The 22,049-nt window shown below is 49.3% G+C and overlaps 1 protein-coding gene across 1 annotated transcript in view; it reads left to right on the plus strand.

Moving 5' to 3' along the window:
* SNX29 (sorting nexin 29) overlaps positions 1 to 22,049 on the plus strand; it is a 457,786-nt gene that overhangs the window by 47,424 nt on the left and 388,313 nt on the right. Inside the window, exons 5-10 of the mRNA XM_033101149.1 lie at positions 1,158 to 1,338; positions 4,647 to 4,717; positions 5,880 to 6,128; positions 9,460 to 9,835; positions 15,195 to 15,313; positions 21,530 to 21,605. Of these exons, the coding sequence (XP_032957040.1) occupies positions 1,158 to 1,338; positions 4,647 to 4,717; positions 5,880 to 6,128; positions 9,460 to 9,835; positions 15,195 to 15,313; positions 21,530 to 21,605 (1,072 nt within the window). The remainder of the gene's footprint in view (positions 1 to 1,157; positions 1,339 to 4,646; positions 4,718 to 5,879; positions 6,129 to 9,459; positions 9,836 to 15,194; positions 15,314 to 21,529; positions 21,606 to 22,049) is intronic.

Raw genomic sequence — 22,049 nt, forward strand, 5'->3', positions numbered from 1 at the left:
TGACTATTTTTTTGGATAAAAAGAAAGTTTCTTGGTTTTCCCTTAAAGTCTTAAATCTGTTCCTATTCTCAGATCTGTGGAAATCTCTCTTAAGGAACTAGAAATAAGGACAATTAGTTGTGTACAAAGAGGTTCAAAGCAGTATACAGGGAAAATTGGCAATATATCATGTTTCCAGCAGTAGAGATAGTTAAATTACGTTTAACTGGGAAGTCATCAAAAATCATGTTTCCAAAAATGTTTAAATGTTACAGGAAAATGTTTATGATGTAGACAAGAAAAGAAGCAAACCAGAATACAAAATTATGTGTGTGTGCGTGTGTATTTTTATATATATGTATAAAAAGATATGTACAAAAAAGATATGTACACACACATACATATGTATGTGTATATATATATACATATATATACACAAAACACACAGTATGATAGTGTATTAGTTTCTTGTGACTGCTATAACAAATTACAACAAACTTGGATGTCTTAAAACAAATTAATTTTCTTACAGTACGGAAGGCAGAAGTTCAAAGTCAGTCCACTTTGCTAAAGTCAAGATGGGAGCAGGGTTGGGTGCTTCTGGGGGCTCAAGGGCAGAATCTGTTCTTGTCTCTCCCGGTTTCTGGTGGCTTTTGGCATTCTGTGGCCGTGGCTGTTCCAATCTCTGCTTCCCTGGTCACATTGCCTTCTCCTCGTCTTATGTCCAATCTCCCTCTGCCTCCCTCTTGTACAGATACCCATGATTACGTCCTTGGCCCTGCAGAGACGACCCAGAATAATCTCTTCTTAAGATCCTTAATTGAATCACATCTGCAAAGTCCCTTTTGCCATAGAAGCTGAAATTCACAGGTTGAGGGATTGAGACATGGTTATCTTTGGGGGTTATCATCCAGCCTATCATGGACGTCAATTCTGTATAAGAAAGAAAAGTACAGGAAAAAAGACTGGAAGGAAATACTCAAAAACGTTAACAGCGGCTGCCTCTGGAGGGTAAATTTGGGGGTCATTTTTATTTCCGGGATACTCTTCAGTATCTTCCTTTAACCTGCGAAGGCAGTAACTCTTGTACAGTCCTCAAAGATGCCCAGGGAACGGTACTCTGAAAATGACGCGCGTGCCAGGCCGAGCCCCACGTGCCTGTCCTGCTGTCTCCGCAGAGCCTGTGTTCTGGTTCTACGTGAAGGAGGTCCTCAACAAGCACGAGCTGCAGCGCTTCTACTCCCTGCGCCACATCGCCTCGGACGTGGGCCGCGGCCGCGCCTGGCTACGCTGCGCCCTCAACGAGCATTCGCTGGAGCGCTACCTGCACATGCTGCTGGCGGACCGGGGCAGGCTCAGGTAGGGCTGCTGGGTCCCGGGGGCCGTGGGCGGGGCCGGCCGCTACCGTCACCCAATCTGAGTCAGACGCTTGGACTGGCATCTCAGCCCCACCATCTGGGGCACTTGGGTTTCCCTCTTGTGCCGCTGTGCTGCGCGGGCAGTTGGTTTGGAGAATAAATGAGAGAAGGCCTGTGAAGGGCTCAGCGTGACGCCTGCATACAACAAGCACTCAATAAATGCTTATTGGTATTGAGGCGGTGGGGGTGTGTGTGGAGAGAGCTATTGTCTTAAGACAATAGCCTGCTCTTCTCTTCATGGAACTTTAATTTGAGCTTCTTTCAGATTCAGAATTTCTTTCTCTTCAGATGTTGGGTGTTTAATACCCAGTTTCACGGTTTGTCTTTCCTGGTGTGCTGGGTTATTTACAACTCTTTCTGGGTTTTTTTGGTTTTTTTTTTTGAGGTTAATCAATACCAAACTGACAAAGAATATGGAAGTTTTAAATTGGGTAGAGAACTCACTTGTTATTAAGAAACAACTCCCCGTTTTCTTGATCAAAACCACAAAGTTCACTCTGTCGGGGGATAGTGGCCAGGTTATGCCTCCGTAACAAACACCATGAAACCTCCAGTGGCTTGAGACGGCCTAGTTTATTTCCTCCCCCAGCTTCACGTCTATCATGGGTAAGTAGGGTTCTCACCTCGGCCCCAGGCAGATGGAGGTTCATCTCCATTGAGAGAGAGATTGAGGCTTAGGTTGCGCTTAAGAGCTGGCTCTTCAAGCTCCCGAGCCGCCCTATGTGATACCTAATCTCCATTCACGTTTCATTGCCAGCAAGTCCCAGGGCCACAGGCAGGCTCAGCAGGGTGGGGAGGTATCGTTCTGCCACCGCCATGGGGGCTGGCACTGCATGTACCTCAGCGACAGGAGTCAGCCGTGTTCCCTTCAGAAACATTGACAATCCTGCCGTTTTCCCTGCACTCAGATGTTCATGATGTCTCTGTCTCTCTGTCTGTCTGTTTTTCTGTCTCTGTCTCTCTTTGGTCTGCACTTTTCCCTCTGAGAATGGTGGATCAAACATGTAGTTTTGTGTCACTTGATGATACAATGAGACAGTGATCAGTGCTGCCCTGGTCTCTTGAATAACTTCCAGATCCTCAACAGTGAAATTTCATTCAATTCAATAATCTGAGATTTCATTAGTGCCATGACTCAGTGCTGTGATTTCATATCTTGCTGTGCGTTCCTTGGCTCAAATCTCCTGTTCTGTTTCTGCTGCCCTTTGTGGTGACCTGTCTACCGGTAGTTTGTTAGGCGTGCTAGGATTGTGCGCTAGGTCTCTAACAAACACCCTTGAAGTTCTCGCATTGATGTTACCTGTGGTACTTTGTCTGTTGTATGCTCAGACTCTGTGGGTCCGACATGGGAGTGACGGGGGCCTGGATGATGTGCTGGCTGCACCTGTGTGCTGCTTAGAGCTGGGAGGCTGCGGATGTCTATCTGTGCTGTGTTTCCCCGGAAATAAGACCTAACCAGAAAATAAGCACTAGCATGATTTTTCAGGATGACATCCCCTGAACATAAGCCCTAATGCGTCTTTTGGAGCAAAAATTAATATAAGACTCAGTCTTGGGTTGGCCCGGTGGCTCAGGTGGTTGGAGCGCCGTGCTCCTAATGCTGAGGTCGCTGGTTCGATTCCCATGTAGGCCAGTGAGCTGCGCCCTCTACAGCTAAGATTGTGAACAACGGCTCTCCTTGGAGCTGGGCTGCTGTGAGCAGCTGGAGGTCGGTGTGAGCTGTTGCAGGCTGCCTCCGGCTAACTGCTGCCGAGGGCTACCGTGTGCTGCCATGAGCAGCCGGAGGCCAGTGTGAGTGGCCGGCAGAGAGCGTGAATGGCCAGCAGCCATCACGAGTGGCCGGCAGCCGGTGAGAGCTGCTGTGAGCTGCTGTGAGTGGCCGACCGATGACCGGCGACCGGCTGCCTCAGCCCGGGGGGAGCACAAGGCTCATAATACCAGCGTGGGCCAGGGAGCTGTGTCCTACACAACTAGACTGAGAAACAACGGCTTGAACTGGAGTGGGGCGGGAGGCGGAAGAAGGGGGAAAAAAATAAAGACCCGGTCTTATTTTTGGAGAAACATGGTTCTTCCTGAGCATTAACTGGCTTTAGTTAAGGAGAACATACTTATGTTCCTTAAAGTGAATTTTCATCAAGTCCTTCCCAGCAGATCATTTGCAAGTAGTTCAGAGTTGTACACTCAACATCAAAGTTGAATTTAACACGAGCAGTTGAAGTAAATCCTGCTGTTGAATCACAGTTGAACTTACCTGAATCACTAGCCACTTATCTAACTCCATGTAGGAAAACCAGATTCATTTAAATGCATGAAAACTGGCTCAGATTTTTAAAGAATCACAATTTGGGGACTCAGAGGGACAGTTGCAAGGCCAGCTTGAACATGTGGCTCCTGCTTCCTCTGACACGCTGCAGGCGTATTGAAAACGGTGCGTCTCGTTTCTCTTTCTGTTCGTTGTGTTCAGTCTCTTGCTGGACTACAGGTCACTCATCGTTGACTGTGCTTTAGTGACACTGAACTTGGACTCCATTAATTTAGAGTCCTCTGACCTGGTGGAGAAGTCGGGGCTGAGGAGTTTTGCTTGTTACTGTTTAGCAGGGAGCTGGATAAAGAGCTGGGGAATTGGACTGGGAGCCTTGCTTTTGACTCCTGGCTGTACCATTTGTTGCCGCATGAACTTGGACAGACCCTGTAGGTCTCTCTGACCCCCCTGCCCCCAACAGCTGTTTCGATGTGTGGGGCCTTTTTAGCTTCCCAGCCCTTCCCTGGATAACTTGGGCTTTTGGGTCTGCAGCTCAAGGGGTTATTACGTACGAATGACCTGGCTGATGGAGCCATGAAGTGCTATCATTTCTGAAATGCCCTCTTCTTGCATTAGCCCAATCAGGGGGTCCTGTGGCCCAGCTTGGATTTCCTGTCTGCCTCTTGGAGACCCTGCCTGAATGGAAGTCAGCCCTCTGTCCGTTTCTGCTCTGCTGCTTCGTAAACACCACATTTACATCTCATGCCTATTTCAGTACTCTCAAGCTCAGGGGACTCTAAAGATCTCAGGGGACCATTGAGGACGTCATAAGATATGTGCAGTCAGTCTTTGTTTATAACCCGAAGCTTCAGTCCAGCAGAGACCTCCTATATCCACTCTGGGATGACCAGGCAGGGATTTTCCAGAACCCATATCATGGAATTGTCTGGCTGAGGGACGCAGAGAAGCACTATTCAGAGCCTTTTCCTTTCTCTTTCAATTTGCAGCACTTTTTATGAAGACTGGTCTTTTGTGATGGATGAAGAAAGGTCTAGCATGCTTCCTACCATGGCAGCTGGTAAGTCTGGCCAAGGCCAGGAGTGATGGGTCCCGGGGAGCCTGGTGAGCCGAGGAGAATGCTTGGGAGAGAAAGTAGAACTCCAAGGGATGCTATGATTTTCCCTGTCCCTCACTGACTTTCTGAGTCACTTGCCACGGTTCTTCCGTGAGTGGCATTGAGCATTGAGTCCATTTATTTAGAAGTTGATACCCTACAGGGAAAATGTGGGCTTGAGGGTGTCTGGCTGTGGCTTTGCAGGTATACTATAAAGGCCCAAGGGACTGGAGGGGAAGCCTGGCTCTGCCCCTCCCTGGCCGGTGACCTGGGGCACGTCCTGTGAGTTCCGTGACTTCTGTTTCCCTCCTCTGCGAGGTGGGAATCCCGATAGCTTGTAGTAACCTTTCCGGGCTGTGAGAGGATCAGATGTGCACCATTTGTCAGCGTGAAAGCCCTGGAAGGCCGTTCTGGTAGTTGGTGAATTATTAAATTGTTTATCATTTGACTCTCGCTCAAAGGGTGAAAGATGGAAACAACCCGACAGAAATAGGCAACTTGCTTCTTTCTTCCAAGTCCTTTGTTGGCTGCTTTCCCCCCCTTCCTTTCCTGAAAGTTTGTACTGAGCCCCACAGACTGAGAGTTATGTTAGTCTAGTTAATTGATTAGGAAGAGCCAGACTCAACCATGATTTCCTCTATCGGCCCTAGGGTACCAGTGTGTACGTTTGCCTAAAATAATGGTAACGATACTGGTGCCAACTTTGTGGTTGCTTACTTAGCTGAGCGTGTTTGGTGGGTGATGGTCTTTTATACCTACTCTATGAAAGAGATACAGTGTCCCCATTTTACAGATGAGGAAACTGAAGCTCAGAGAGGTTGTAAATGGCTTGACCAAGCTTTCAGAGCTTGTAAGTGGCCGTGCTGGGGTTTAACCCAGTCAGTCTGACCCCAGAATTTACTCCTTAACCTCCCTCCCCACAGATAGCGAGAGAATTCGGAGAGACTCGACTCCTGTGGTAGCTGGTGTCTGCTGACCCCAGTGATGGGGGTGGGGCGGTTTTTCTCAGCGTGTAAGATCAGCGTGCACCCTCCTGTGTATTGCGATGTCTGCAACTGGTTCATCGCATTGGGGGTGTGATTCTGTTCACCAGCACACACTCCAGACTCTTCTCTTTTGGGGGCAGGTCTGAACTCCATCCTCTTTGCCATCAACATAGACAACAAGGATTTAAACGGGCAGAGTAAGTTTGCTCCTACAGTGTCGGACCTCTTAAAGGAGTCAACGCAGAATGTGACCTCCTTGCTGAAGGAGTCCACGCAAGGAGTGAGCAGCCTGTTCAGGGAGATCACGGCGTCCTCTGCAGTCTCCATCCTCATCAAGCCTGAGCAGGAGACCGACCCTCTGCCCGTCGTGTCCAAGCACGTCAGTGTTGGTGAGTGGGAACGGGCGCTCGAGGTAGAACCCACGGGTCCTAGGGTAAAAGGACAACAGCCTGGGGCGAAGGCGGCCACACCCCATCACCTGGAAGTGCCAAGGGGAATGAAATCTGATGCACTGCGTGTTCAGTTCACATTTGTGTTTATTTTTCTTACTCTTATTCACTCTAGAAGAGATCTGAGAGCCTTGTCTCAAAGGGAAGCTGATAGGGAGAAAGAGCAAACAGGTCAGAGCAAGGGAGGGTATGATGGCCACATGAAGCCGATGAGTGTGAGCTTCACTCATTTATTCCTTTGTCCATTCATTCATTTGTTCACTTACTGCATTCTGTGCCTAGGCAGGGAGCCAAGTGAGACAGATCACCAGCATTTAGCCTTCCTTCTCCTTTGGGATGGGTGGGAGTAGGCGTTTAATATGCGTTATACGAATAATTAACTACCTTCTGATAAATAGGGCGCCATGGATAGTGTACATTATGGGGCTTGTCTGTTGAGGAGAGAACATTGAAGTGGATTCCAAGGAAGAGATTAATGACTGAATTAATGAAGATGAATTTTGTGACACGTTTACAATACTCCTTGAGCCTTCTGGGACATCCAGAATGTTGCTACAGCAAAACAGGAAATTTTGGGTTGAAGTGCTTCGTCCTAGGATTCTCAAATCCCTTAAACCAGGCAGTAATCCTAGTCACCCCTTCTGGATAGTTAATGAGGATAAAGCCCAGAATCTCCTGGCGCCTTCGCTGCACACTGGCTTTATCTGTTTGCCCTCCTCCTCAAGCAGACCCCACGTGACTGACACAGAAACAGGACTGTTCAGACCTTTGTGTGACACAGACATTGGAATTTGTGTGCCCAAAGGGGTACCCTTCCCATCCACTTTGGGGACCTTGCTTTTGACCTTGTCTCAGAGTTGTGATACATTGGTGAAGCACACCACCCCTGGGTTTAAATGGAATGGAGTTTTGGGAATTGGTTCAAAGTGTCTCACACCCAAGTTTGACGATTCAGATGGTTGAACAAACTGGCTCATCTAAGCAGTGGTCACCAAGGCCGTCTTAATTTCTGTTTCCATTAGCCTTTACTGTGTAACAAACAGCTCCAAAAGTGCAGTGGCCTAAAAAAACTACTATAATTTATTTTTTTTTTTTGATCCTGTGGCTTGGCAGGATGGTTCTTCTGCGAGTGTCGTCTGGGCTCACTCATGGGGCTGCATTCAGCGGGTGACTGAGCTGGAGGAGCCCAGATGGCCCCACTCTTACGTCTGGAATCGGTGCTGACTGTTGCCTGGGGCATCTCCGTTTTCCTACACATGGCCTCTCATCCCCAGTGAGCTAAGTCAGCTTCCTTCCAGGGCAGCCTTTCAAGAGGTGCCAGACTTCTTGATGCCTAGGCTCTAGAACTCGCACACCGTTATTTCTGCCCCGTGCCATTGGTAAAGGCGGAACACGAAGCCCACCCAGGGAAATAGATACCACCCTCAAGGGGAGGAGGGGCAAAGTCCCATGTCAAGGGGCATTACGCAGGGCGGGGAGGAATCCGTGGCCGTGACACAATTGACTACAACCTCAAACTTGTTTTCTTGGTCTCATCTACCAACCATGGGAGTTTTTTCCAAAATCAAACAATGAAATCATTTCAGTAATGATAAAATCCTGTAAATCAAAGTGGTCAGAAGGACTGCTTAGAAGGAAGAATTTTAACATATGCTCTGTAGTGTATTTTTTAAAATGATCATTTATTTTTTAAATTTATTTTTCAATTACAGTTGACGTACAATATCATATTAGTTTCAGGTGTACAAAACAAAATAGTGAGTAGACAGTTATATAAATTACGAAGTCATTAGCCTGGTAGGTCTTGTACCCATCTGGTACCGTACAGAGTTATTACAGTACTATTGGCTATACTTGTATTCCCCATGATGATTTTGTTCTAATTACATTTTTTTGGGTAACATTTGTTATAAAAGTTTCAAGTGTACAGTTCTGTACTACATCATTTGTATATTGCACGTATATTGTGCTCACCACCCAACGTCTAGTCTTCTGTCCCCATATGTTTGACCAGCCGGTACCCTCTTCATCCTCCATTCCCCTTTCTCTTTGGTAACCACCATACTGTCGCCACGACCGTTTTTATAACTGATAATGTGTGCTTCTTAATGCCTTCATCTTGTTAACCCTCATCCCCCCAACACCCTTACCATCTGGAGATGGGAATTGTCCTCTGTATCTATGAGTTTGTATCTGTTTTGTTTGTTTATTTATTTTGTTTTTTAGATTCCACATATAAGTGAAATCATATGGATTCGTCTATCTGTCTGACTTATTTCACTCAGCATAATAGCCTCTAGGTCCATTCATGTTGCCGCAAATGTTACGATTTCATTATTTTTTAGGGCCAGGTAGTATTCCATTGTATGTATCTACCACATGTTCTTTATCTAATTGTCTACTGATGGACACTTAGGTTGCTTCCATATCTGGGCTAATGTGAATAGTGCTACCGTGAACGTAGGGTGCATATATCTTTTCGAATTAGTGTTTTGGATTTCTTCAGATGAAATACCCAGAAGTGGAATTTCTGGGTCATATGGTAGTTCTATTTTTAATTTTTTGAGGAACCTCCATACTGTTTTCCGTAGTGGTTGCACCAATCTGCAACCCCACCAACAGTGCAGGAGGGTTCCCTTTTCTTCACATTCTCACCAACACTTGTTTGTTGATTTATTGATGATAGTGATTCTGACAGGTGTGAGGTGATATTTCATTGTGATTTTAATTTGTGTTTTCCTGATGATTAGTGATGTTAAGCATCTTTTCATATGTCTGTTGGCCTCTTGGGAGAAATGTCCTCTTTGGAGAAATGTCTATTCAGGTCCTCTGCCCATTTTTTAATCAGATTATTTCTTTGGTGTTAAGTTGTATGAGTTCTTTATATAGTTTGGATGTTAACCCCTTATTGGATGACTCATTGGTGACTATCTTCTTTCATTCAGTAGGTTGTCTTCATTTTGTTGATGGTTTCCTTTGCTGCCCCAAAACTTTTTTATTTAATGTAGTTTCATTTGTTTATTTTTTCTTTCCCCCCCTTGTGTGAGGAGACATATCCAAAAATTGTTTAAATCAGAAGTAGAGGCCCGCATCCATTTTGCTCAATCTCCTGTAAACAGATGTTTTCCCAAGGATTTAAAAAAATATCTGAGTTTATCTTACAATTTATTTTTCCGTAAAGTAGTAGAAGGCGCTTGACTAGAGTCAAGGTCACCCGATCATCCCTTTATCTTGTCTACTTTTTCTTACTCCGTATCTTCTCTTCTGCCAGATGCCAAAAGTAAAAAGGAACGGAAGAAGAAAAAGAAGGTGACCAACATCATCTCATTTGATGACGAGGAAGACGAGCAGAACTCTGGTGATGTTTTTAAAAAGATGCCTGGGGCTGGGGAGAGCTCAGAGGAGAACTCCGACCGCTCTTCAGTCAATATCATGTCAGCCTTTGAAAGCCCCTTTGGGCCAAATTCCAATGGAAGTCAGAGCAGCAACTCATGGAAAATTGATTCTCTGTCTTTGAACGGGGAGTTTGGGTACCAGAAGCTAGATGTGAAGAGCATCGATGATGAAGATGTGGATGAAAACGGGGATGACGTGTATGGGAACCCAGCGGGAAGGAAGCACCCAGGCCCCTCGGAGTCACCCGAGAAGTAAGTACGAATTTAGCTTCTAACGAAGGGTAGTTCGTTAGCTGCTTCTGCGTTCTGCAGTGTTGGGTGAAATAAGGGTGCAAGTTTTATATTTGTTTAGGTCATCATTCATTTTTCAGATCTTGATTTAGGAGGAAGGAGTGTTACTAGCTTGCTGAGAACTAAAAGAGAGGAAGGGAGCTTATTTGAAGGTACTTATTACAAAATTAGGGTTGAGATGTGTGCCTTGAAATTTTTGCTTTAAATACACATCTTTCATTCTTGTTTCCTGGATTTTCCTCCCATCACTTAACTTGCCCTAGCATTGGAAACTCAGGAGAAAGGCAGGGTTATTTTAGAGGATAACGGTCGTGGGCTAGTGACTTCTCTGTTTATCTGCAGGGGTGTGAATAGCAGTAATTTGCCTGCATTTGCTGCTTTCACACTGGAGTTGCTATAGATTTGTACCTGTGGTAGGGGCTTGATGTGCGAAGGCATAAATCAGGAAAGCATAGCTGAGAGCGTGGATCTTGGAATCAAGACAACCTGGTTCTCATTTACTAGCTCCGTGGCTTAGGCTAGACTCGGTTGGACAAGTTACCTCACCTCCCAGAACCTCAGGCCTCATCTGGGACCTGGGAGCAAAACAGTACCTGCTTTGTAGGGTTGTTGTCAAGATAATGGGATACTGTGTGTGGGCCTGTTGGCACGGGTGCTGGCACGTCACGAAAGACAATGCAGGTCAGCTGCTGCTGTCACGCTGCTCTTGTAACAATACCCAAGTTTGATTTTAGTCTTCATGTCAAATAAACTAGTTACCTCTTTGCTCGGACTTTATGGTGTACAATTGCTGTCCTAACCACGGCTGACTTCAGAGCCTGCCCATGAGAGTGCAATGAAGAAACGGAGAGTGCATTGTGTGAGTAAGGGGTATGGTATGTCTCTAGCCCTGAGGTTTTCATTTTCGTGTTGTTTTAATAAGAGCTTTTTTCTTTCTCAGGAGACTATGCCTGTTTTGTTTTTGATTTTCACCCTGGTCCTCAGTCACGTGGATCCCTGTATTAGTAGCATTACCTTGATCAGCAGTGATATGCCTGATGCTGCAAGCTGTGTATATACCTTCTCCTACTCCTTAGGTTAGTGGAGGTCACCCCCACTCGACAGGAAAGAATGGGATTCAATAGAGAGTTGAGATTTGTCAAAGCGATGGGCAAAGCTGGGGTTTGGGTTAGGTTAGGCTGCACTCCAGAGCTCCCACTGTCAAGAGTCTTCCGCGTTTCTACATAGCTATGACTACCGATAATGTTTGAGTTTCAGTCAGATCAATATGTCATGATTTGCTAAAGGTTCCCCCATTGTTGAGTATTTAGATTGTTGGCATTTTGTTTGTTTTTGCTTTTTTGTTGTCAACCATCCTGAAATGAACATTTTCATGCACAAGGCTTTTTTCTCCTGAAGTATTTGTGAGGGTAGCTTCCCTGTAGGATTGTTTTCGCTCACAGGCTGTGACTTTTTTTGTACCTGGGACCCAGGTGTTGTGACGTGCTATATTAGTCAGGGTTCTCCAGAGAAACAGAACCAATAGGATGTCTGTCTGTCTGTCTGTCTGTCTGTCTATCTATCTATCTATCTATCTATCTATCTATTTAGATTTATTTCAAGGAATTGGCTCACATGATTGTAGAAGCGTGGCAATTCCAGAATCTGCAGCATAGGCTGCAGGCTGGAGACCCAAAGGAAAACTGCAGTGCGATTCCTAAGGCAGTCTACTGGCAGAATTTCTTCTTTGGTGAACGTCAGTCTTTTTCCATTAAGGCCTTCAACTGATTGGATGCGGCCCACCCAAATCTGGAGGGTAATCTGCTTTGCTCAAGGTCTACTTGTTTAAATGTTAATCACATCTGAAAAATAGCTCCCCGGGAACTTCTAGTTCATGTATCTGGCTACTGTGGTCTAGCTGACCCTTAAAATTAACCATCACACCTGCCTTTAGTTCTTAATCTGGGCCTTTTAGGAAATGCCACTTGCATTCTATGTCTGTGTAGATGGGTACCTCTTTGAGTTGATTCACTTTGTGGGTTTTTTTGCCCTCAAACACAGTCATTTCTCTTCCTGCTAGACTGGTGCTGTTGAGGGGAGGACAGCTTGCAAGCCAGGGTAGCCGCCTGCATTGTGATGTGTAAAACACAAAACAGTACAGGGTGACCTTTGCAGAGCCCAGGCCCTTCGAGCCTCCTGAGGTGAGGGACAGCCTCTCCCGGCCTAACGGGGGTCCTGAGCAAAGCTTCTGCACAGCATCTTGGGGAAAGCGCAGAGGAAAGATGAGGTGGCCATTGACGAATACTTTCCTTTTGATTCTAAGCTAATTTCACATGAAGGGTTTCAGAGCATGAAGGGGCCCAAACTTTAGCAGTTTAGCAGCACAGCCAACTTTGTGAGAGGGACGTGGCCAGGCCAGGAGAAGCGCAGGGATGCGAGATTGTCTCTAAGATGCTCTGTTGGCCAAAAGTGGCATTTTTATGCCTGTTGTTAGCAGTTAAACCACTTCTTTGATGACGGAGGAAAATCTTGTCCCCCCTGCCTCAATACTTACAAGTGTTGGCTTTGCTTTTTGTCTTTTTCCTTAAAAATGGATAATATATTATCGAAAGGAGTTTTTCTGTCACTTCTTAGGTGTTCTATGACACCAATAGGGAAGTGGTGTGAAAACGTAAGTTGAAAAGAATTACAAACAGGGAAAATGTGGCTCCTCACTAGTAATTAAGCAGATGCAAAGTGAAACCAGATACCATAATTTGCCCATAATATTTGTCAAGATTTAAAGTGCGAGCTGGACAAACAGCGAACCCTGGATTAGTGCCCTGGGAACGACTTGCTCTCAGCATGTCTTCAGGCTTGGTATCTCCAGGCACACAGTGGGCGCACAGGAGCGGCTTCCTACATAGCGAGTAGTGTTGACAGCCTTCTGGGAAAACAGTTTGACACAACGTCAGGAGCCCTAAAAATATTTATCCCACTCGATTTAGCAATTCCACTGCTGGGGAATCTTGGGAGACCTACCCTGAGGGCAGAGTCTTAGGAAAAAGGTTGCTGCATCTGGGTACCAAAGTCCTTTGGAGAAGCAAAACATTGGAGCTACATGTGCAATCACCGAGGACAATTAGCAGCAGAGTATCGCGTTGTTTAAACCTTAGCATCTTAATATTTAGGATCTTGAACCTTTTAAACACATTTAAGAGTGTCCAAATAATATGAAGACAAGCTTGTGAATTAATATTGAATGAAAGAGCCACATATAAGATCCTGCGTTAGTTTCATTGTGACCTTATAAAGCGTATATAGAAAGAAAGAAAAAAGACTAAGGAAGTAGTGTCTGATTCAGTTATGTTTTGGGTAATGTGGCATTGGGTGTAATTTTTCCCCCTCCTCTTTTTGGCATTTTCTAGGTTTTCCAACACGTGTCTTACTTTTCTAATGAATGGTTTGCAGCCAACGGGGGCACCATGTTCTGAATTGTTCTCAGCCTCAGGGATCACTTCAGTGTAACTCATTTTTGAGGTGGTGGCCTGTGGCCACTTTTACTTGGGTTCCAAACCCCAGCTGCTGGGGCCTGGCTTCACCTTGCGCCCTGCATATGTTTCTGGAAAGTGGCAAGATTTCCTCTCAGAAATCAGGGCAGCTAATCCACCCACCTGGAGCCAGTGCAGTGGCGGGGAAAGGACTGGTGGTTTTGCTGCCTTCTCCTGAGGGTGCTGTGACCACCTCTGGGCGTCTGGAGGTCCCCTTGGTCACCAGCTGCTGGATCGGAGCCTCAGGAAGGGGCGTCTCTACAAATTCTAGGGGCACAGCCAAGTTCATCTAAGAACGGGGCTTCCTCTTTTGCGCCCCAATCTTCCATCTGAGAGTCTTGTTGTGTGTGTTACCTGTAGGGTTAAATGATACATTTTGTAAAATTCTGGAAAGATTTTTGTTCAGTGCCAAATGTGGGACCAAAAGCTAGAGAGGGCTGAAAGCAGAATCTCTGCAAGATGGCCTCTGAGAGGAGGGGGCCAACTATGCCTGCAGGTCAAATCCACCTCCCAGCTAAGAATGGTTGTTACATTTTTAAAGCGTTGTTAAAAAAAAAAAAGAATGTATGGCCAGGAAGCCTAAAATATTTCCTATCTGGTCCTTTATAGAAAAATGCTGTTGATCCCTGCTCTAAAATAAAGGAAAACTGTACGTGATGTCACGGTGGGCAGTGGCTGGGGCACCCATTGTGATTGGATTTGGAACACCTGGGCTCGAATCCCACAAGTTCTGGTTCTGTCCTCAGGGCTGATGACCTCAGACTGTCACATAATCTCTGAGAATGTTTTTCCTCCTCTCTCCTCCCTTCTTTCTCCCTTTCCCCCCTTCCCTCTCCCTCTCGCTCCCGCTCCCTTTCCCCTCCTGCTCCTCCTTACTCCCTTTCTCTGTCAGGTTGGTATGATTATGATCTGATCTGCTTTGGTCTTTACAATTGACTTACAAAGGCATTTTATAGACTTTAAATACACAAATGTATCCTGGTGTTTATTAATATTTCCCAATTGCCACGAGGCAAATACTGTGTCAAACAAATTTAGCTGAATCAGCCTGCATTATGAAGATCGTGCAGGTTAGTTTTGTCCTTTGTGGATAAAGTGACAATGTAACAGATCATATGAGCCTGGTTAATATTTGAGCTGACCCCCTTTCTTAGAAGGGATCCAGACATGATCTGGTCTGATTCTGCCCTTTCACCCAGGAGGGTTTGAGAACCAGCAAGGTGAAATGATGCAGCCCAAGGTCACGTGGCTGCCCTCATTTCAGAACCCGGAGCACACCGTGCTTCCTCCCACTTCAGTGCTTTGCACATGCTGTTCCCTCCCCCCAGCCCTCTTGTCCTTCCCCTTCACTCAGGGAACTTGTGTGCTTCCTTCAGCTTTCATCTCAAACCTCCCTTCTTCCACGAAAGCTTCCATGACCTTCCTGACCAGCTCCACGAATCTGAGCTGCCATTTTACACCTTCTAGGGAGATTATTTGATTCATGTCTGTGTCCCCCACCAGACAGTGTAAGCTCCATGAGGGCAGGATAAACGCCAGGTGCTGGCTCTTTTGCCAACACAAAATGTCTGCGCTGTACACTGTGTGGCATATAGTAGTTGCTCAGTAAACACCCGTGGAAGGAACAAACGCAAGGGGTCTGGCTCTGGACTCCATGCTCCCGACTCCAGCTGCGACGCCTATGATGCTCAGCCCGTCTTGGCCTGGTTAGTTCCCAAGAGGAAACTTGTGAGAGGCCCAGCAGAGGCTTGTGGCGACCTGAGCCGTCTGGGGCCCTCCACCCTGTCACACAGCTGTATTTTTTTGCCTAGGTCACTGGATGGGAACACCTGCCTCTCCCAGAGGCACAGCTGGGCCCCGCTGCAGGTGCTTCACGGTGACGCGGAGGTCCTCTTCCCGGTCAGCGGAGTGGGTTCCTACAGCCCTGCAGGTGGGTGTTTCCTGTCCGCTCTTTTCCTCCAGCCAGGCTTGGGCTCCGAGAACCAGCAGGGCGTCTGGGTCACCTCTGCCGGTGGGAGTGGGACCAAGGAGGCATGGGGCTCCGGGCAGGAGGGGCTTCTTGAGATTAGGAGTGACGGGGGGTTTGGCTTCACTTCCTGCTGAGCCTGGGTGATTTGAGGTGCCCTCGCCTGAGAGAGTTTTGGGCAGAATGGGCTGGCAAGTCACCAGGGAGCCCTCAGGCCTGTTTTTCTTCTTGCCAGTGATTTGTTGAACTTGGTCATGTGTACGCTGACCACAAGTGGTGACCAGTATTTTTGCCTCTTAGGAGGGGGGAGGTGACAGAACCCAGAGCTCAAGGCCCTGGCACCCTTGGCAGCAAAGTGCTCGGGGGTCAGGGAGCAGCTTGCTGAACACCTGTCTGTGCAGTTCTGGCCTGTTCTGCTGTTGAGCAGGCTCGTGTGTGGTTTGTTACTGGCTTCTTTAGCTAGAGCAAGTCACGGGGAGTGCCGGGGCTGGGGGTGGGGAGGCACGTGGCGGAGCCCGGCTTGTCCACGGGGCTGGGTGTGCAGTGCAGCTGACTGCCTGGCGCAGGGAAGTGTTCGGTTGCCTTCTCTTCCCCACAGCACCGCAGGCTCAGGGAGGCGCCGCCCCCCTCCCCGACCCCCTGACCTAAGTGCCCCTCTTATCTTCCCAGGGCCAGGTTTAAGAAACTGGTGGGGGCCACCAATTGCTCAGGAAGCTGTTGACATTCTGAACTGGGTAATAGACTAGTTCTTGTCCCTGCAGGGAGCAGAAAGCCCCTCAGACCAGCTCAGGCGCAGAGGAGGGGCTCGGAGCGGGGTGTTCCCGCTGTGCAGGAGGCTGATGAGGGCGCGGCTCAGTGGCTTCCGTCCGCCAGGCTGGGCTCCTTCTCAGGAAAGTGCTCGACAGTGGTGATGGCCAGGCTGAGTGCAGAGCCTCAAGGGATCCTCCGGAAACTCATTCGTTCACGCTTGACCCCGGCCCGGGAGGAAGGCAGGGGTGGTCATTGTTGTACCACCTTCCTCTCAGATCTTTGCTGAAGGGTCCCTAAGATCCTGTGGGAAAGGTGCCCGGCAACACTCACTGCCAATTCTGCAGCGCTGACGTGACAGGACGCTTTGTGGGCGGCCGGTGGCCTGGGCGCTGGACGCGGAATGGAGAAGACTCGTGACCTGGCGAGGTCCTGCCGTCTTCCTCACTCTGCACCCCACGTTCTTACGGGATCTGCCCCCCGTCTCCTCTTTCTCCGGGTCTGTCTCTGCTCCCTCATCATTCTCAGCCCCTCCCCTTTGGCCTGGACTCGGCTGAGGTGCCAGCATCATTGTCTTAGCCTGTGACCTTCCCTTCCAGCCAGCGCTTCTGTCTCTGGGTCTCTGTTGAAAGCCCCAAGGACAGCTAGCAGGCCTTGGCCAACACACTGAGGTCCTTTCCAAGGTGACCTCCCTTGGTCCAAGAGGCCGCTGCCCACTCAGTGACAGTGCAGACGCGGGCAGAATGTCTGAGAAGGGGCTGGGGGTCTGCAGAGAGCAGGACCTAATGTGTGTCCAGGACCACATTCTCATGTTTTCATTCGTGGCTTCCAAGTTGTGACCCCCTGGAGGGACCTTGCGGTTGGGTTGTGAAGTATCGCTGGGCTGTTAGGTGTGTGTACTGGACAGTCTGTTTTGTTTCCAGTGGCTTTTTTGTTTCTTACCTGGGCTCCTCTAACCATCAGATGCTGGGGGCGGCTTGCTGGCTGCTCCAAAATCCAATTTGCCATTTAGTTGGGCTTTAGCCTTAGAGAACCCAGCATTCTTCCTCCCTCTCTGGGCTTTCTGTTGACCAGTTTTACCAGGGGAAGTAGCTTCTGGCCAGCTTCCAGGTCCTGGAGAGAAGACGTCCCACGGTCCTACCCCTGGCTGTCGGCCTCACACACCCAGAAGCCCCACCTGGTCACTGTTGATGGGACCTGAGATCCCACTTATCTCATTTACCCCCCACCCCCAGAGATGCTGTGCAGGAGCCAGCCTGCCAACTGTTTTATTTACTACAGTTACAAAGCTGCCAGGAGTCTTGGAAGCTTGCGACAGCCAGCCTGAGGGGCCAGCTCGCGTGGGCAGGAGCATTGCATGGTGAGGCAGAGTATCCCAGGGCTGCGTGAAGACACTAGCATCAGAGTGGGGACACTGCTCCCCGATGGGAATGGCAGGCTGCACAAGTCCCTCCTGGTCTGACGCCCGCCCCCACGGGAGGCACGTGGCCCAGGTGCTGCTGGGACCAGCCTGCCTGCAGGGGGCCCTTCCCTGGCCTGTTGTGGAAGCCAAATCTTGGGAGGGAGAAAGCGGCAGAAAAGGGGACTCTGAACGCAGAGTTATTCTCTTTCTGAAATCTCGGAAGAGGCAGCGCTGTGGGGCAGGGGCCCGCGCTTGGGGCTGCACTGCTGCAGCTAGGGAGGGGCTCGCGAGGGGAGATGCCCGCTGATGGTCCCACGAGACCCAGGCAAGCAGGTGGAGGATTGGATACAGTCATTCCTCCGGCCGTGTGCATTCCTGCAACAGAGCAAAGCACCTTTACCACCGTCTCTTGGAGGCTGCAAGGGAGAGAGAGCCCCCGACGTCCTTTCCGACTGAGAATAACATGGAGGCGAACAAAGCGCCTGCGACACAGGGTGGGTGGGAAACCCCTGCTGCCCATACACTCGCTGCGGGCCTGTGTCTCGTGTGGGGTTGAGCAAGAGCAGGGCAGGGTCCCGTGGCCGCTGTGCATTTGAAACCTCAGCCTCCCCTCCCTGGGGTCTGACGTCCTGCAGCGTCTCCTCGTCCTGCCGTTACTTATGGAGGGTGAGGTCTGTGGTTGTGCCGCTCTCCTCTGAGATGGTTGGTGGCACAGCTTGGCTTCCAGGGACTGATTTTACTGTTTGGAATGTCACGACACTTGTGGTGGCCTCAGTGCCTGCTTTGTGTGGTTTCTACCCCATGTACGTGGGTCGTGTGCATGGTTTGTTGCTCATTCAGTGGGCGATTCAGCTCTGGGTCAGCACTGTTCCAGGCTCTGGGGGACTCAAAGGCAGAGCCTCCCTGGAGTTCTGTGTGCAAGGAGGGGACAGGGACGTCGTCTGATCACCTGATGTGAAGGAGAAAGGAATGAGTGGTCGAGTGTGTTGCCCTGAATCCTTTCACCACCCTGTTCTAACTCAGCCTTATCTCCTACCTGGGCTATTACAAAATAGCCTCTCAATCGCTCTCTCCGCTTGCACTCCTGCCCCACACCCCATCCATTTTTCTTTAAGTAGCCAGACTGATTGTTTAGAATGAGTCAGATTGCCTCATTGCCCTGCTCCAGACCCTTCCACCACACCTGGGATGAAATCCAGAATGTTCCCCGTGCCACCCAGGCCCCCGCTCACCCCAGCAGCCTCATGACCTTCCGTTGCCCTTTTGCTCGGTGTCCCCAGCCACACCAGCCTGCTTCTGCTTCCGCACACCGAGCCCCCGTCATCTGTCTCCTCATGCTCCCCCAGCCTTCCTTCCCGTACCTTCAGGTCACGCACCGCCCGGTGTGACTCCCTGTCCCCTCCCCAGGCAGGCCAGGAGTCACGTTTCCTGATGTTGTCAACCCAGTGTGTCTCCAGGGCTCTGACCTCAGTTTGTGATTGTGTTTGTATAATGACTTGTTAATGCCTGTCCCCCTCGCCCCACATTAGTCTTGCCCGTGAGAGCAAGACTATGTGTCTCGATTCCAGTGTGACCATGACCCTGGCCAGTCAGGCCCCAGCGGGGCTCAGGAAGCCTTTGTTGAGCGGTGCGTGGATGGATGCAGTAGGTGGGGGTGTGGGCGTGCTGTAGGGTGTGATATCTGGCTGGGAACACAATGTGGACAGAAGAATAGAGGCAGGGCCACCAGGGATGTGTAGAGAGAGAAGCGGGTACCTCGGATCAGCTGAGGGAGACTGAAGTGCGCAAGGGCTCCGCTCTGCCGCTGGCCAGACACACGTTCAGGTCCTCGCACTTCAGCTGTGTGGTCTTGGACAAGGCACTTAAATCCTCGAGGTCCGTGTCCTCATCTATAAAATTAAGGTAGTAGAAGTACTGGCCTCAGAGGGACCTGGAGGGGGAGTGAAACAGCCTGTGTCCCTGTGATGCTCTGTGGCCCCGCTGCCTCAGGCCCAGTACAGCTGTCAGCTGGTCGCGGTCGTGTGTTAGGATAGGAAATCCACTTGGGCGAGTAGGCGCTGTGTCTGGGATGCTGGTGCGCGATGTTGGCCTTGACTCCAGCTGTGGGTTTCCACGGGTATGCTGGGGGCCCCATCTGCTTCAGGGAGTGCAATCTGACAGCTGTGAGTGAGTCGGATTAGAGAGGGTGGGACAGAACTGAGGGGACCTGCTACAGGAGACCCCTAGAGGTCTCAAGCCTTTGAACTAGGGTGGCAGTGGGACAGCTTGTGAGCTAGGAGTGGGAGATAATTAGTTGGAACTGGAATGTCTTGGGCACCACAAAGCTCTGTGATGGGAGGGAAGGTGAGTGCCACGCTCTTCTGAGCTTACAGCCCAGTGGGAAGTGGTGACAGAAGAGGAGTGGTTTTGAAGGTTGTGGTCGGCTGGTAGGCCCTGAAGGATGTCCCATAGAGCTTACTGAAGGCAGTTAGAAATGTGGGGCTCGGGTTCAAGATTCCGGTCCTAGCCAGAGATGAGGGCTTGAGCGTTGTCATCTGCACAGAGGTGAGAGCTGGAGCCAAGACCTTGCCGGATTCGCCAAGGGGACAAAGGCCGCAGCGCCGTGCTTCAGGGATGCCTTCGCTTAGGAATCGGAGAGAGAGAGGGTGTGGGGAGGAGGACGCAGGAGCAGTGTGATGAAGGCTGAGAGGAGAGCTCCAGGGAGGCCTGCGTGCTCAGCCTTGTTCAGGGCTGCAGGAAGGTGGGGAGCGGGGGACGAGTTCCCTGGGCTCCTTTGAGAGCAATTCCAGTTGACTGGAGGATGAGACCTGGGGTAGGCAGGCTTGGCTACAGAGCGAGTTGGTGCTAGCCCTCGCTCACTGGGCGTTCTTACTGGGTCTCACGTGGATCACAATTTCATTATGTGGTCGGCGTCATTGAAATGCTGTATGGTAGGCACCAGTGTCATCCCATCTCATTGATGAGGAAACCGAGGCAAAAAGAGCCTCGGTGACTTGCTGGATTAAAGGTGGGAAGCGGGGCTTGAACCCAGGCAGTGGGGCGCAGCCTGCATCCGTAAGCTGACCACAGGCCCCGGAGTGAGGGAGGGGAGGCCGCGCAGACACTGTCTGTTTCCCCTTCGAACTTCTTCAAAGAGGTAGGAGTGAGGGGAATAGCTTGAATGGGACAGCAGGGTGAAAAAAAGGTGAAAAACCATTTTTTCCCCTTAGAGTTCCCTTAGTTCAACTCCTTGAGAGCTGGGGAGTCTTGAGCAGGACAAAACCAGCATAAACAGCAGGAATGACATGGCGGAGGCTATGACAGGTGGCTTAGGGAAACCGGATTGCTCCCTTCCATCTCTGTGTCCCCTGTGCCAATCCAGGCCTGGTTCTGTGGTGGACATTGACAAGCCAGACGTTTCTCCACTGAGCAGTTGTTCTGGGTGACACCGGCAGTAATGTCACCATCAGGCCCACGGGACTTAAGATTCGCCCTTTTTCCTGGAAAGAGGCTTGAACGGCAGCTAATAGATTTATGAAAATCTTTAGTGCCTCTTGCCTATTGTTTCTAGAGATTTGTGGCCTTTCCCACGTGCCACTTAATGCAGGGCAAATGGCTTTTTAGAAAACCGCAGTCTGTTTTGACCTGAGCAGACGCTGTCAGCGATTAGACCGTGCTGCCCTCTCGTGTCCGTCCTGCGCCACTGCAGCCAGGAGCAGCTCTGTGAAACAGAAAGCTGATTTATTTATTATTCCCTGACTCTGAGGTTGGCTCTGAATATGGAGTTCCTGGGTAATTCTAGGTGGCTCAAGGTCAAAAAGGTTAAGTGAGAGAATAGGGCCTTCTACCAGTGACTGATATAAAATCTGAGATTGTAGCCAGAAAGAAACGCAGCGGGTAGCAGCTAACAATCCAGTGTGCCAAGGAGGAAAACATTTCTAAGTCAACTGATGTAGCCCATGAGCCCACGTCAGCATTGTGTCCTTGTCTCCTGGAGAGAATGCAGTGAAAACAGGGACCTGACTGTCCGTCTGCAATTGTGTCGTGCGCAGATGCCCCCCTCGGAAGCCTGGAGAACGGGACGGGACCCGAGGACCACGTTCTCCCGGAGCCCGGACCTCGGTACAGGTGAGTGGAACCAGGCGCCTTTGGGACTGCATTGGACTGCATTTGGGACAGAATGTCACGTGGTCTCAGAGCACGCGAGACTGTAAGAAACACGATTTGTCGAACTTCGTTTGCATGCCACCTTTACTTTGTACACGGCTGGGACCTCCTCCATTACTGTGTGCTGAATTTTAGTATTTGATAATAATGTCGAGCAATTTTAGTATCGTATAATATTTAAGCTACTGAGATAGCGTGTACTTCAGAAGTGTTTAGTCTGGCACATAGACGTAAGTGCCATATTGATTTCCTTTTTTCAAATAAAAGTATCTCAAAGACTTGCCCAAAGTCATTGGCTGTTTGATGGCCAGGCCAAGGTGGACATCAAAGTCCCCCTTACGCATGCTTCTCGTTGCCATTGCTATTTTCTTCCTTCTTTCTCCTCATGGTTTTTATTTGGTGTCC

Source organism: Rhinolophus ferrumequinum, assembly GCF_004115265.2.
Source record: "Rhinolophus ferrumequinum isolate MPI-CBG mRhiFer1 chromosome 15 unlocalized genomic scaffold, mRhiFer1_v1.p scaffold_54_arrow_ctg1_1, whole genome shotgun sequence".
NCBI classification, from domain to species: domain Eukaryota; kingdom Metazoa; phylum Chordata; class Mammalia; order Chiroptera; family Rhinolophidae; genus Rhinolophus; species Rhinolophus ferrumequinum.